The 14,656-nt window shown below is 47.2% G+C and overlaps 1 protein-coding gene across 1 annotated transcript; it reads right to left on the bottom strand.

Moving 5' to 3' along the window:
• Positions 1-84: 84 nt before the first annotated feature.
• On the bottom strand, positions 85-3,134 carry THITE_2110457 (uncharacterized protein). Its single transcript, XM_003650653.1, has 7 exons — positions 2,786-3,134; positions 2,643-2,691; positions 2,534-2,562; positions 2,411-2,460; positions 2,185-2,351; positions 2,056-2,089; positions 85-1,538 (listed from the first exon to the last, which is right to left on the bottom strand). Exons 1-7 carry the CDS (start codon positions 2,886-2,888, stop codon positions 195-197), a joined length of 1,776 nt encoding a protein of 591 aa, XP_003650701.1. The 5' UTR covers positions 2,889-3,134; the 3' UTR covers positions 85-194.
• Between the last annotated feature and the right edge of the window lie 11,522 nt (positions 3,135-14,656).

The raw sequence follows: 14,656 nt of genomic DNA, 5'->3' as shown, positions 1-14,656 counted from the left end.
AGATAGGGAAGCTGTGCAGAACCAATACTAAGCAGGAAAACGGGCATCCAGTTTCCCAAAAGATATCCAAGCGCAAAGCTGAGCGCCAATACCCAATGCTGCTAGAAGGAAAGAAAAATGGAGATAGAAAAGAGAAGGAAAAAAAAAATCTATCCTAGAAAACGGAGGAAACCTGGGAGAAAACAAAGAACGGCTTAGACAACCGGGCCCGCCTTGATGACATCCTCGGTGGCCTCGCTCTCGTACTTCTTGAAGTTCTCCAGGAACAGCTTGCCCAGCTTGGTGACCTCGGCATGGAAGCTGTCGGCGCCGGCGGTCCAGGCGGTCTTGGGGTTGAGCAGCTCGGCGGGCACGCCGGGGCAGGAGGTGGGCACCTGGAGGTTGAAGACGTCGTAGTTCTCGTAGGGCACGCGGGCGAGCTCGCCGCTGTGGATGGCGTCGAGGATGGCGCGGGTGTACTTGAGGGGGCAGCGCTTGCCGCCCTGGGCGAAGCCGGCGCCGACCCAGCCCGTGTTGAGCAGCCAGGCGTTGGCGTTGTGCTTCTCGATCTTGTCGGCCAGCATGCGGGCGTAGCGCATCGGGTGCAGCGCCAGGAACGGCTGCGCGAAGCACGACGAGAAGGTCGCCTGCGGCTCCAGCACGCCGTCCTCGGTGCCGGCCATCTTGGACGTGTAGCCGCTGATGAAGTGGAACATGGTCTGCGCGCTGTTGAGCTTGGAGATGGGCGGCAGCACGCCGCGGGCGTCGCAGGTCAGCAGGATGATGTTGGACGGGTGGTTGGAGGACAGGCACGGGATCTTGGCGTTGCTGATGTACTCGATCGGGTACGCGCACCGCGTGTTCTCGGTCAGCGTCGCGTCGTCGTAGTCGACCTCGCGCGTTTCCGGGTCGAACACGACGTTCTCGAGCACCGAGCCGAAGCGGATCGCGTTGAAGATGTCGGGCTCCTTCTCGGCCGAGAGGCCGATCGTCTTGGCGTAGCAGCCGCCCTCGATGTTGAAGACGCCGCGGTCGCTCCAGCAGTGCTCGTCGTCGCCGATCAGCCGGCGGTTGGGGTCCGCCGACAGCGTGGTCTTGCCGGTGCCGGACAGGCCGAAGAAGAGGGTGACGTCGCCGTCCTTGCCCTCGTTGGCCGACGAGTGCAGCGTCAGGATGTTGTGCTTGATCGGGCCCTCGTAGAACATGACGGTGAAGATGCCCTTCTTCATCTCGCCGGCGTACTCGGTGCCGAGGATGACCATCTCCTTCTCGGCGAAGTTGATAGCGACCGACGTGCCCGAGGTCATGCCCTCGGTGTAACGGTTGGCGGGGAACGAGCCGGCATTGTAGATGGTGTAGTCCGGGTGGAAGTGCTCGAGCTCCTCGCGCGACGGTCGGATGAGCATGTTGCGCATGAAGAGCGCGTGGTAGGCGCGCGCGCAGACGACGCGCACCTTGATGCGGTACTTCTCATCCCAGCCAGCATAGCCATCCACGACGTAAATGCGGTTCCGGGTGTTGAGATAGTCGACGGCCCGTTCGCGATTGATTTTCCACACCTGCAACGGCGTGCGGAAATGGTTAGCCCTCGGCGATGGTCATGATCAGGGGTATCACGTGACGTGGCATGTTTGCGGGAGGTGGGGAGCGGCGGCAATGGGCGGCGATCGACTCCCGAAAGTGGGGTTGGGTTGAATTTGGGGAGGAAGAATGACGCCAGTGGACAGGGGGCGGGCGGCAGGCCTCGGCAGAAGGCTGCACGCTGCATGCTGCACCAGCACACTCTCGACCCGAAGAATGTCGCCGCACGACGCCCCCGAGAACTGCCTGTCGGAGCACAAGGACAGGCACCCAATTGCATTCGCGAAGCAGGCAGAGCCAGAGGCAACGATTTTTTGGGGGGCAATTGGCGCAGACTTTTGCTGCAATCCCTCCTGGAGCTGGCGGCAAAGCCCATTCTTGCTGCCCTCGTGACCCCAGGTGCACTCGCGGGAGCCATGGTCGGCTAGAAGCGGGCTGACCGTGGCTTGGCCATTCCGGGGCGGGAAAAAAAAAGAGGCACGCAGGGAGTCTTACCTCGGGAGACATGGGCCTGTTGACTGGTCCCCACCTATTGGAAAAGAGTGTGTCAGCGTCCTGTCCCCAAGCCATAAACCGGCCGGCTGGCTGGCCGCGGAAAGCACACGCTTTCTGGTTGTGACATACCAGATGTCCTTCTCTGATGATGGCTCCTTCACGATGCGCTTGTCCAGCGGTGACCGGCCCGTCTTCTTGCCGGAATATGCGCTCAGGGCGCCGCTCGACGTGACGGCAGTGCCTGTCTCGTACACCAAGGCATCCTCGTAGAGGGCCGGAACTGAAGGGTTGGGGATCTGACGGGGACGCCGGTCAGCTCGATTCAGGGGTAGGTAGAAAGCGAGGGGCTACTCACGATAGCGACTCTGTCATAGTCGATGTGGGCCTTCTCATGGAGTTCCTCCTCTAAAGCAAACCGTTAGGAGCTGGACAGGCTCGGGGGAAGGTCAGAGGCTTTGGCTGGGCCGGCAGCGCATACCTAGCTCGGTGTGTTGTTCGGGGTGAGGACTGTATCGATCAGCGTTAGAACAAGAACAAGCGGCCCGAGTGAGCGCAGAAACCAAGGGCTGGAACGACGGAATACTTACATGACACCAGCTGGATGGAGGCTGGTCTTGTTGACGGAGTTGACGAGCACTGCGCAGGCGGGCCCAGGGGTTAGCATCATCAACGAGAATCTCGACAGATGCCAAACCGGGTTGCCAGGCGGCTCTCCCTATGGCCGACTTACTGATGGCGGCTGAGGGCGGTGCACGGGAGAGAAGCTTGCTGCGAGGGCCCTTGACTGTAGGATCGGTGTAGGGGGAGTTGGTCCTGGCGACGGGGTCCTTCATGGTTCTTAAGTGCTTTCTGCTGAGCTTGAGAACCAGTGGCTTGGGGGCGTGTGTTGACAGGGGCCGGGAGAGCTGGCGCCAGTTCGGCAACGTGAGTTCGCGGGCAATCCACTTCCTGCTGGGGAAGATGGGGGAGGCAGGGGCTGGAGTCCGGGAAGTGCTGATAAGAGGAGCTCGACAGGCCTGCCGCACCCGAGGCAGAGGAGGGCGAGTATATAAAGGCGTGGGGCCCGGGGCGTGCGCAGGCCCAATGAGGAGGGGCGACCGCATTCCAACCTGGTGATTGACGTTGCTCCAGGCCGGGTGCGAGGGTGCGAGCCCGGGTACCGGTGTGTGACGTTTCGGGCCACGAATTGTTTCCGGAGCGCCTCAAGCGCGCACCCCTGTCGCCGCTCGGGATGTGGTCTGGCTTGTAGGATGACAAGAATTACTGTCTGGAATGCGCCACACTACACGCAGTAGCACGGATTGCATGGCTGCAGGCTTGCAATGGATGCGTAGCTGGACCATGGGAGGCCTCGGCGTGCATCTGCTCGTCACCTCTAAGCCAGGAAGGGCAGGGCAGGATCTTCTCTCATTCTCGCCCAGATTGCCACCGTTTGGGCCATGTTCAACCGAGCCGCTCTGGTCCGGGTGCCGTTTCCGTTTCCAGGGCCCTATCTCCCACGCAGTAAGTCGGAAGGCCCCGCAGTTACCGCGCACATAGGTAGTCTATGTGAAGCAAAAACAACGAGCAAGAGGAAATCTCCCGACTCCCGGTCTGGCTCGGTAGTGCAAATCCTGTCTGTCTCGCGTCTCTCTTCTTTTCGGCCCCGTTTCCCCGGTGTTCATGTGGATGGCCGCCCGGGAACACAGGGGCACGAACTGAGCGGCGTTTGGTTTCACTGTCCCAAATCGGAAGTGGAGCTCTTACGACATTGGCGACTCGCAGGGAGAGGCTGAGTGCCCGCTGAGAGCCGCTGAGCATGGCACATGACTTGCGCCTAGCTCCAAACCATGTAAACTATCAGGGCACGGTGTCGCGGCTGCCAATTTCCTGGCAATTTCTGTGCATCAGCTGGCCATGCGATCGAGCTCGAGCCAGCGGTGTGAGCTTTACCTCCTCCGAGTTCGGGCAGGATGAGTTGGCCGGTTGTTGAAGGGGCTGAATCGATACGCCCGCGATTGGACTGCTGTAGGCGGCACTGCATGACTGCAGGACCCTCCTGCCGCATCGGTCCGCTGGCACGCTGTTCGCAGCGTGCTCTTGGCGTCGCTTCGTTACCACGATTCCCACTGCCAGGCACGCACCAGGTCTCTGGGAGTTGCCCAGCGCTTGGCAGCCTGGTTCTAACGGGTCCCGACCCCGACCTGTTCTCGAAGGAGCGCATTGAGGTTTAACGTTACCCCGCATCGCCGAGAACACACTCCCCGAGCCGAGCGGGGCGACCAGGCTCCATGTCAACCCAGTACTGTGATATGTAAGAGGTACGGAGGTACTTAGTGACCTAGGTACCTTTTGTACCGATCCGTGCGGAATACAATCATTCCGTGACCTGGCTCAGCTTTGAGGTAGGTAAGGTAGATTTCGAAACAGGGAGGGTAGCTTGGTCAGAAGTTGGTATCTTGAGCTCTTCCGTGCTCTCTCTCATCTTTCACCATTCTGAGTTGAGATCGCTGCAAAAACGGTCCAAATCCCCCGCCTTGCGGGTCAAACGGAAGGCCCCGCCAATACCCGCTGCGTTTACCAAATTGCCACTTTTGTGCCGACGGCGTTCCGTCATAGGCTAGCCGGGCAGGCAGCGATCGTGACGCTTCAAGGGCGGCTCCGACATTGCCCGAACCCGGAAACTCATTTTGCGCATTGAACAATCTTGCTGTCCAGCGCAATTCATGAAGATGGCGAAAACGGCTAGATATCCGAATAAAAGCCTTCCACCTCCTAGTCCACGAGAATGGCCTAGTCCGGATCCGTGCATGTACACATCTCTGATGAGACACTTGCACAGTGCGTAGATGTAAACCTACGCTGTCTGGCAAAATCGTATACAATGATTGGCTGGCAGGGCAAGCGGCGGGAACCGCACGCTCCAAGGCCGCAGGGGTGCCAAAAGCCGGGCGAGAACAAAGCCAGCGGTAAGCCGAGATAACTAAGTCTGGTGTGTGTCCTTCGTGTACACAAGGAAACCGGTCGGCTTGTTTAAGACTTTGCAAAGCGATGGCCGAACAAATCGAGTCCGGGGAGGACAGTTGGCCATTGGGCCCATGATGCTTGCTTTGCGATAACGCTTTGCTGCAAGGAGCAGAATAGAGACACTGGACCGCCAAGAGACGGGCAAAGAGACGCCGTTTGCGTTCGAGGTTCGACGCTAACGTTAGACCAGCACATGAAACATGTCCAAAAGATCGAGCACACGCCCGGGGCGAGACGCATGGGCTTCCTCATTTGTGCCGTGCTTCCGGTTTCTCCCTGCCCCTGGCACCAGCCCGTCGCACGTTCACAACACAGAGTTATCCGCAAGTACCTAGGTAGGATACCTACCTTAGCGCGCCATGGGGTGGTGCCAAAATGATCATGGTTACCTTCTTCGGGGTTAGGGATTGTCGTACAGGCCGACATTTTTCGCCTAGAAAACAAACCCATACCAGTCACTCCTTCCTAAACGAACCACCAAGCTGAGATATTTCCTCTAGAAAATGATCCCTTGAAGAGAAGATATTCTTAAGATATTCTTCTATATTAAAGAACATCCCTTGGGCTATATTGTGCTTTAAAGAGGGAGGGGGATTCATCTGGGTGACTTTCATAGCAATGGCTTTAAAAATTTAAGCTCACTTTCCCGCCATGTATTCGACTCCGTACTGGAAAACGGGTAGGAGCTTGTTTTGCCACCACCCCATGGCGCGCCATGGTACATGCACTTACACAGCACACTAGCGTCGCTCCGTAGCCCCTCATCAACGCTGCCCCGCTGAGCCGGCAATCTTTCTCGGCCCCAGCTGGGCTTTTGAAACATCTGCCGTTCCCCCGACATCCGCCGACTCGGCAGCTCTTGGCGGCGGTTCAGGACGCCCAAACCCGAAAAGTGGCATCCGACAGTGGCCGAGCCCAACTTCCCAAGCACTTCGACAATGTAACAGAGTATCGAAGATTCGCACCCGGATTGCCTCCAGTTCTGGCAATCATTAATCCCCCGACCTCCTTTACCGCTACCCTGCTTTTTCCCCCGGAACACCGGTCGGTAAGAGGAACTAGGGGTTGGCAGCCCGCTTCGCGGGCTGCGCGTAGCCATTTCAATCCTTTTTCTTGGCAGTGCCACAACCACCCACTTTTTCCACAACCACCCACTTTTTCCACACCTGTGTACCCACCTTTTCTAGCGTATACAACATTCATCCTACAGAACCGCGTATATCCGTTGCGGCTCGGCTTAGCGGCGTATTTGTAAGCATTTACTGATCCGTTACCTCTTTTCTGGACTTTTCCTAGGTTTTTCCTAGGCGATTGGAGCGAGTCTAACGTATATATAGAAGCCGCCTACGTATAGAAGTAGAATCGCTATACCTAGAAACTAAAAACCTAGATCCTTCGCAATAAACCGACTAACAACTATAACTACGTTGCCGCTAACTAACTGGCTATCGAACGCAACTGTATATATACTAGCTTAATCGCTATATATAAGTAGCGATTTTTAACGACTATTAGATGCCTTCTATATTTTTGGACGACGAAGCGGACTCGCCTCTACTATCCGTCGAAGTAGACGAAGACGTCCAATATAGCGATACCCCCTATAAGCCGCTTATACCTACGCCGACTATTATAGCGATAGACGTATAAGGGGAAGATAACGAAGCTGAAGATATAGCTATAGAAGTGTAAAGAGAGGGGAACGAAGGCGGCGAAATAAAGGTCCTAGCGGGCATCTTTATAAAGGACGTTATCCTCGAGGCTATACGAAACTTTCCTAAGCCTACAAAGTATATATAGGACCTACTAAAGTTTAAGGTATATAGCGATCTATAACAACAATAGGACACTAACGCTAATATACCTATAGGCAGTCTACGATATCTATTTGTAGATAGATCCTTATAACCTAGATAAGTACTGTAATATCAACTTCGACTATACGATTAACCTTAAATCTCTACTAATGTAAATTATAGGCAACGATCTTGATAATAGCGAATATAAGTATTACGATAAAGGTTTAGGCCTATATATAAACTACGTTGTATTATAGGACAATATAGGTAATAGCTACTACGCTAGCTACTACTATAACTTAGACAGTACTAGGTATAGCTATTTCAAAGGAAGTAGTAAGTATAGTCCTTCTAATATATCTATAATATACTTCGTAGCTAATATATATATAATAGAGTCAGAGACATCTTGTAAATGCTATATTACAAAGGATCCGACCCCTTCCTCTCCCCTTCTACCCCCCCCTTAGCCAATACCCAAGCTATATAAGTATTATACTACGTTTACGAAGTGTAAGTCGGAGCTCGAAGTGGTTATCTCCTCTAAGCGTTTACGCCCTATAATGGATATATCATCTTCCGTTAGCTCCTAGCAGTTCAACGACCTATATATACTTTTATAGCCTACTCTTTGTACAATGGTAGCTCCTATTATATATCCTGTTCTAAGAGATAAGTTTATACCCCTTGTCTATAACGGTCGTTATAGGGCTAGAGAGAAGGCTATACGCCTATTGAATAACGACTTTACTACGTCTACCTATTATAGCTCGTATTACCTAAGAGAGGATAGACGCTATACTATATATAGCGAACTTACAAGCCCTGTTAAACACGTCAACTGCTATATCGAGCTCATTTATAAGCTCTTTCTATACTTGTCTACAAAAGAAGAGTAGACCTTTGTAGAGGCTCTTAGAGATATAGCTAACCTACTTAATATATCTATAATGGACAAACTACAGAGGAAGGAGATGTAATTAGGGAATATAAGTTATAACGAACTTACTTGACAGGTCTACAAAGGATATACTATAGAGGAGAGAAATGTATTTACTAGCTATAGGTGCAAAGCATTATATACCTAGAGTATAAGATCTGGAATAGCATTGTATATATAGAATATAGGAATCTGGAATAGCGTTTTATACCTTGGCTACGATAGCGTTATATACCTAGACTATAGGAATTTGAAATAGCGTTTAATATAGGTGTAAAGCATTAGTTAGTATATAATATATCTCGACTACAACAATCTACAATAGCGTTTAACAACTATATTATAATATTAGTACCTCTAGGTATACAATGTTCATAAGCTTCCCGCCCTATACCCCTAAATCCAATAAGTATATATAAACATTATAAATATCTATAACCTAAGACATAGCTATATAAAACTGGCTATAAGAAAATATAAGCTTTCGAGAATCAACACTAATATAAGAAAAAGACTACCCCTAAGACTTGTTAATAGTTATTACGAAGTAGAGGCGAACTAGAAACTGCCTATAAACAATAATATAAGGAAAGTCCTCCTCTAAAGAACTCAACTTGATCTTTAGAATTATTTGCAACTACCTAGCAAAGTCACCTATTAAGATTTGCCCTTCAATAATAGACGAAGTAAGCCGAGTTACAACTAGCTAAGTCCTATTGTAGAGCCTACTACTAGGGTTAAGGTTTCGAAGTAAAAGAATAGGGGCTCTAACCTTTAAGGTTAGGATAGTAGGTAGAATAGAAGTAAAGTCTAAGGAAAATAAAAAATCAAGAGACAATATAAGAGCGTTAAGATCCTTGCTATTAGGAGGGTTTTCTACCTCGTTAATAGAGAGATACCGAGTTTCCTAACCTAGAATTAAAGAAATAATAGCTACGTTGATAGAACTTACAGTTGTATTGTAAAGGCAAAGAATCGCTTAGCTTATAAATACTATCGAGTCTATTGCAATACGTTTAAGCAAGTATATAGGATAGATATAATTAACTAACTACTCCTATATAGAATAGAGTATAAAGGGGGGGAAGGGATCAATAGAGCTATAGAAGTGAGGATTGTAACTTAGATCCTACAACCAACTTACGAAAGTATAGTTGTTAGTATTAGCTCCCTATACTCGTATATTCTCTATTAATCTCTAGACCTACAACTGAGGCTAAATAGGCGAGTTCTATAGATAGGCTTGAACAATATAATATCTATCATCGTTATAAACAATAGGTAGAATTTATACAAAGTCCCCCCCTAATACAATTGGAACTCCTCTAAAGAGGCTATTGTAGTTATAAATATCTTGTAATATATAATCTATAGCTTCGAAGTAGTAGCGGTACTATATTGGAACCTCGTCCTAGATAATGAGCTTAGTACGTTATAAAAGAGTTGTAAGCTAAATGTTCTTTTAGACTATATAAGTACTAGCGTCTATAATGTTAATCGGAATCTTAAAACGGCTATAAGAAGTGTAGCCGCTATCGAGAAGGAGAGCTACAATGCCGGAAGAAGCAATGTAAAGGACAATATACCCTTGCGAACAGAAGAAAGAAGAGAGATAACGATATAAAAAGGTTTTACTAGTCTCGTTAATGCTTTAGATAAAAAAATAGGCTATTTCAGGGTATAAATCGACTATAGCTATAATCTCTATAAAGAGAGCTACTTAGCTAGCGTTTAACTAAGATCGAATGCTTATAAAGAGGGCCTCCTACTATTGACAGTTGTAACTAAGCTCTGCTTATAATAGAGGGTTCTACTCTATATCCTCCTAGTAGTGACGAACGGCTAGTAAACTAAAGTCGGCTAAACACTTGTCGCTATTAGCTAGTAGCTAATTCAATAAAAAGAGCCTAAAGTCGAAATATAGTTCTTCTAAGTCTGGTAGAACATCTATAATATATTCGAAGCAACGTAGAAGATCGTTGTAAAAGGAATTATAAAACTATAACTATAGCGTTGCCAAGTCTATAATGTCGTTAGCAAGGAGGCCAATAGTAAAAAGCTTATAAAGGGTATACCCTATTTACTAGTTTATAGCCTCGTCGAAGTATATAATCTAGCTCTAGTTAGAGTTGAGTAGGCTAGCTATAATGTATATAGCTCGAAAAATAGGATATTCGTAGCTATTTATAGTCCGTAAATAGGTAAACGACTAAGCGCTAGGGACTAAACAAAGAAGAAGATAAAGAAAATACCGCTTACCTATAGTAGAAGAAACATAGTGTATATACCTAATAGCAGTGCTATAGATATAGGGCTTCCACTCCTATAACCGCTTGTCCTAGACAAAGTACAAAGGAAAATTAATATAGAGGATATTATAAGTATCCTTATAGGCTACGTTGTAAGCAAAGAATACTTCTAGCTCTATAGTCCTATATTCCAACGCTTCTATAAGCTCTTTAGGAGTGTTGTCTGCCTAGAAAACAACGTATTGCTGATGCTCGAGATAGACTAGAAGGCGATAAATAGGGGGGAACTTACAATAGGTATAAAATTCGAAGAGCTATATAACCGCCTTTGCTAAGCTAATGTACCGACATTGTAAATAGGTATCAACCTTATTGAGCTAGTTACTTATAGAGAGTTGAACTATCGACTAATCAGTCCCCTTATAAATATACTTATATATATACTTAATAGACTTTATAGATATATAAATCTCTATATTGATATAGGCAATGTATTTATAAGAGAGATAAGGGTTATAAGGTATAACTTAACGGTTGTCAAGCTATACCTCGTAGCTATTGACCTTATAAATAACTGTTTGCCTAGTGTCTTAACAACGATAGATAGGATACCTATTTTCTAGGATAATAGTCTCCTCTATAAACGCCTTTGGAAAGCGCTTTAAATAGCTTACAACCCCTATATATAGGTTACAAACTATATAAAGAGAGGTAGGGTTATTAGAACTATATAGCCTATAAATTATATTGCTCGTAATAACGGCCTATAACTAGCTATTAGAATCCTCTACCTCTATTGGAAGCTTAGCCTAGATAATGTAGTCGACGTTGGTAAATATAAGAAATAGACGTATAGACTTTTGTAAAAAGAAAAGCAAGATATAGCAATATAGGAGCCTACACTTCTAGTATTCAATAGTCTAAATAATGCCTATAAACTTGTTAAATAGGTTGCTATACTAAAGCTTATAAAGGATAGCTTGGCACTTAAGCTTAAAGATATAGCTAACAATGTTAGGGCGGTCTACTATAGTCTAGCCTAGAAGAAGCTCTTGCTAGATCTCTACCTAGTTTAGATTAGCTATAACTATAATAAATAGTATAGGATAACCTAGTTTATAGACGATAGCTATTAAATCCTAATAGCACTGAGCAATAAAGCGTAGGCCCTTAATATAGCTTGTAGGTAAGACAATTCGCTGCCTAAGCTTATAAATATCGCTATCACCTAGCTGTAGCTAGTCCTATACTCTTTAATACAGTTCTATATATAGTTCCTTCTAGTTGTTGTAAATCCAATATAGCTTTTACTAATCGCTTATAGCCTAGAGGTCCACTAAGAACTGCTAGAACAACTAGCGAAAAAGGAAAGGCGTTTAGCTATAACCTATACAAGGATATAATAGGTACCGACACTATTGCCTAAACTCAATATTTAGTTGAATATAGCCCTGCCCTCGGCCATTATAGAGCTATAAGCCCTAGTGAAAGCTAGGATCTCTAAATAGAAACATCAAAGGATAGGCCAATAGGAGATAGGTAAGGTGATATAGGTGAATATAGTGCTAGGCCTATATAGAGCTGTCGTCCAAGTGGCGTACAAGGACGATATCGTGAAAATTAGGCTCTAAATTCTCCTCTAGAATAAGAATAGCCACCTTATCTACTATTAGCAAATTCTTATAGCGATAGTCGTAACTATAGCTATAGTCTATAACTAAATGTAACTAAGGTATAATTGTAACTTATAATATAGCTAGGCTCTAAAGAAAGCGCTCCCTTATAGTTAGGTAGATATAAATAAAGGGGTTATATCGATAGAGAAAGTCTATAAAGCGCAATATAAAATCGTAATTAAAGTCTATAAAGAAGAAAGTTCAATATACAATAGTAGTCTATAGATTATAAAAAAAAAGCTAAATATACTGAGGAAGCTCTCTAGGCACCTCTATAAAAGGGCTAGCAATATAATACAGGGCGCTATAGATTTGAAAATCTATAGGCCTACCATTATAAATGTTGTAAATAGTTTAATTTATAGAAATGGAAATAAATATAAAAGCTAAGTTATAACAACGAAGATTATTATAAAAATAGGACCTCTAAAGATCTTATATATACAATAGGTAGTCGAGGAAGTCTAGAAGGTAGTAGCTTAGTAAGAAAGAAATATCGCCCTATAGGCAATAGGAGCTAAATACGAGATTCGTAGCTATAGAATTCTATAGTACTAAAGAGTATTAGCTAAAGAAGAAGATATAATAGATATATAAACGTATACTAAGACGCTTATCTATCTAATATAATGTACTATACTTAGTATACTCGACGTCTATTGGGCTAAGATTATACAATACAACGGTTATACTACCTATATAGACGTTAGCAATATATAGTAGTATAGAATAGTAGAGTAGGATCGTGAATATTATACAACCTATAAAAGGTAGCTAACTAGTAGAAACTATAGGATTAAGAGGCGGGAGGAGCTTAGGAGGGTTAAGAGCGTAAGTACAGCTACGCCTATATATATAACTACTACTGTAAGAGATATATATAGTATAAAGTACGTTATTGCGATAGGTCTAAAAGTCTGATAGCGGCTTATATATATAGCAACGGTTATAGAATATAGACTAAAAAGCAGGAGGTTGGCGAAGAGGAGGTATATCGAGACACGAAGTATAGTAGATCTAGAGAAGCGTAGCGATAAGAGAAAAGAGAGGAGGAGAGAGAGTAGAAAATTTTATATACCTAGAAAAGAGAGAAGATCTAGAAAAGGGGGAGCCGAGCTTTTTCTATAAAATTTGTATATCCGAAAAGGGGGCTCGCATATCCGAAAAGGGGTAAGCGAAGTAGAGGGGAAAAAGCGCTAATAGACCTATACCCTATAGCTGTTATCTGTTAACGGACATAGAAGATGGAGAACAATAACAATTAGTTAAGGGAGACCCCTGTTTTGTAGCTTAAAGGACCATCGCCTTATGGCAAAATTGAGGGCCGTTGTGTAGTATATATATTAGACAGCCCCGCATTGATAGGCAAACCCCAGGACGGCCCGGAGGACTGAAAGGTGAACACGTCGGCTAAGGGCCAGCGTATCGCTGCCTATCCCACTTCCGTCATCGTCTATGGGTTATTAAAAGAGAAGTTTAGCAAGCATGCGCGGCAACTATAGGTACTTTCAATTCAAAACGACCGCAGATTGGTCAAAAAGTACTTCAGTACCTGCAGCTGGACGGGACAGCCAGCACTCCTCCACCGCTCAGGATCTGACATAGGAACACAACCAACAAGGGTTGGCTCACATAGAAAGCTTAGATTCGCGTATAATCCGAGACACTGGAGGTACCATGGACATATCCTGTACATCATCTACGAGGCGCGGGCCGCCCTCTCCAGTGGTAAGCATACTATGCCAAGAGTCGCGCGAAACTGCAAGAGACACCAAGAAGAGCCGATCTCTTACGTACCCTGCACCAACCTCGGATAGGCTATTTTCCAGAACTTCTCTCTACCAGCTCGGAAACGATTCCGCCTCTGCTACACGGCCCCGGCCGTCTCGCGGGTCCAACCGTCGCAGGCGCCCCATATTCCTAGTCTATTCCGAGTGTAGTAGGGTCTCCGGTTCCTCCCACCTCGTTGTGCCGCTCGGAGTCCCTCATGTCTCCGGTACGAGAGCTCCAACAATCACCTCGCCTCGCCATCAACCAGCGGTTTCATGTGCCACAAACATCCTCCAGTACAACGACAGTGCAGCTCTCGCTTTTCCTCGTCGCGGACCGCGATTTCCGCGGATTGTCCCGTCCGCCATGGTGCATGCCGGTGAGACAGGTGGCGATGATGGTGTTCCAGGTCCACGATGCCTTGGCAACGCATGGGACGGGCACCTGCCGTAGGTGATACCGCTCCTACCCTTTTCCGAGACCCGTTCGTTTTGAATGCATGCAACTTTTTCTTTAGTGTTATTGATCACCGACCAACCGACCCTGAGCGACGATCCCCCAAATATACGAACCGGGGGTGTTGTCACATCCGAGGAAAGGAGGTGGGACTGTGTGAGACGGGGCACCGACACAGCAGGCGCATCTGCCGAAAGCTTGTTTCTCGCGGTCGTGTCGCGTCCACAGCTTGGCTGTTTCCGTCTGCACTCGCGGCATCTTGCTCGGTTTGTGGGACGGTGGGAGGGGATCTGCGCGAGCCCGATCTCTCCCGATCTCTCCCGAAACTCGACCTGTCTGCGGCCGAGATGAGAACAGGCCCTAAGGTCTTACGACGCTCCGGTAGCGAAGACCGCATCTGTACAGCCTACGATTCGTCACTTGGCGAAATCGACTGTCATGCGGTTGTAACGATGTGCTTGTGCGATCATACCTAGTGAAAGACCTTCGTCGGCGACGACCCGACGCTTGTCCCGGGAGATTTAAAGGACAGAAGATGCCCAGTTGGGCTGGTTGTACGGAAACTGTGTGACTACCTTCGCGTTGAAATAACATAGTAGCGGTGGCCGAAGATGTAACTCTCGGATACAAGAGGCAGGAGTGCCCTAACCGTCGTACATCGTGAAACTTGCCGAGATCGCCAGCTCCCTTTGAACTGGTATCACA

Source organism: Thermothielavioides terrestris, chromosome 1 (assembly GCF_000226115.1).
Source record: "Thermothielavioides terrestris NRRL 8126 chromosome 1, complete sequence".
Taxonomy (NCBI): domain Eukaryota; kingdom Fungi; phylum Ascomycota; class Sordariomycetes; order Sordariales; family Chaetomiaceae; genus Thermothielavioides; species Thermothielavioides terrestris.
The sequence above is the reverse complement of the archived record's forward strand: the minus strand, read 5'-3'. Positions and strand labels throughout refer to the sequence as shown.

Excerpts from the sequence above, each read along its gene's own strand:
- THITE_2110457 (XM_003650653.1), bottom strand. The coding sequence starts at position 2,888 with ATGAAGGACCCCGTCGCCAGGACCAACTCCCCCTACACCGATCCTACA. Across the intron at positions 2,692-2,785 it reads ACCGCCCTCAGCCGCCATCA|TGCTCGTCAACTCCGTCAAC; the intron begins GTAAGTCGGCCA and ends CCGCCTGCGCAG. Across the intron at positions 2,352-2,410 it reads ACTATGACAGAGTCGCTATC|ATCCCCAACCCTTCAGTTCC; the intron begins GTGAGTAGCCCC and ends CGTCCCCGTCAG.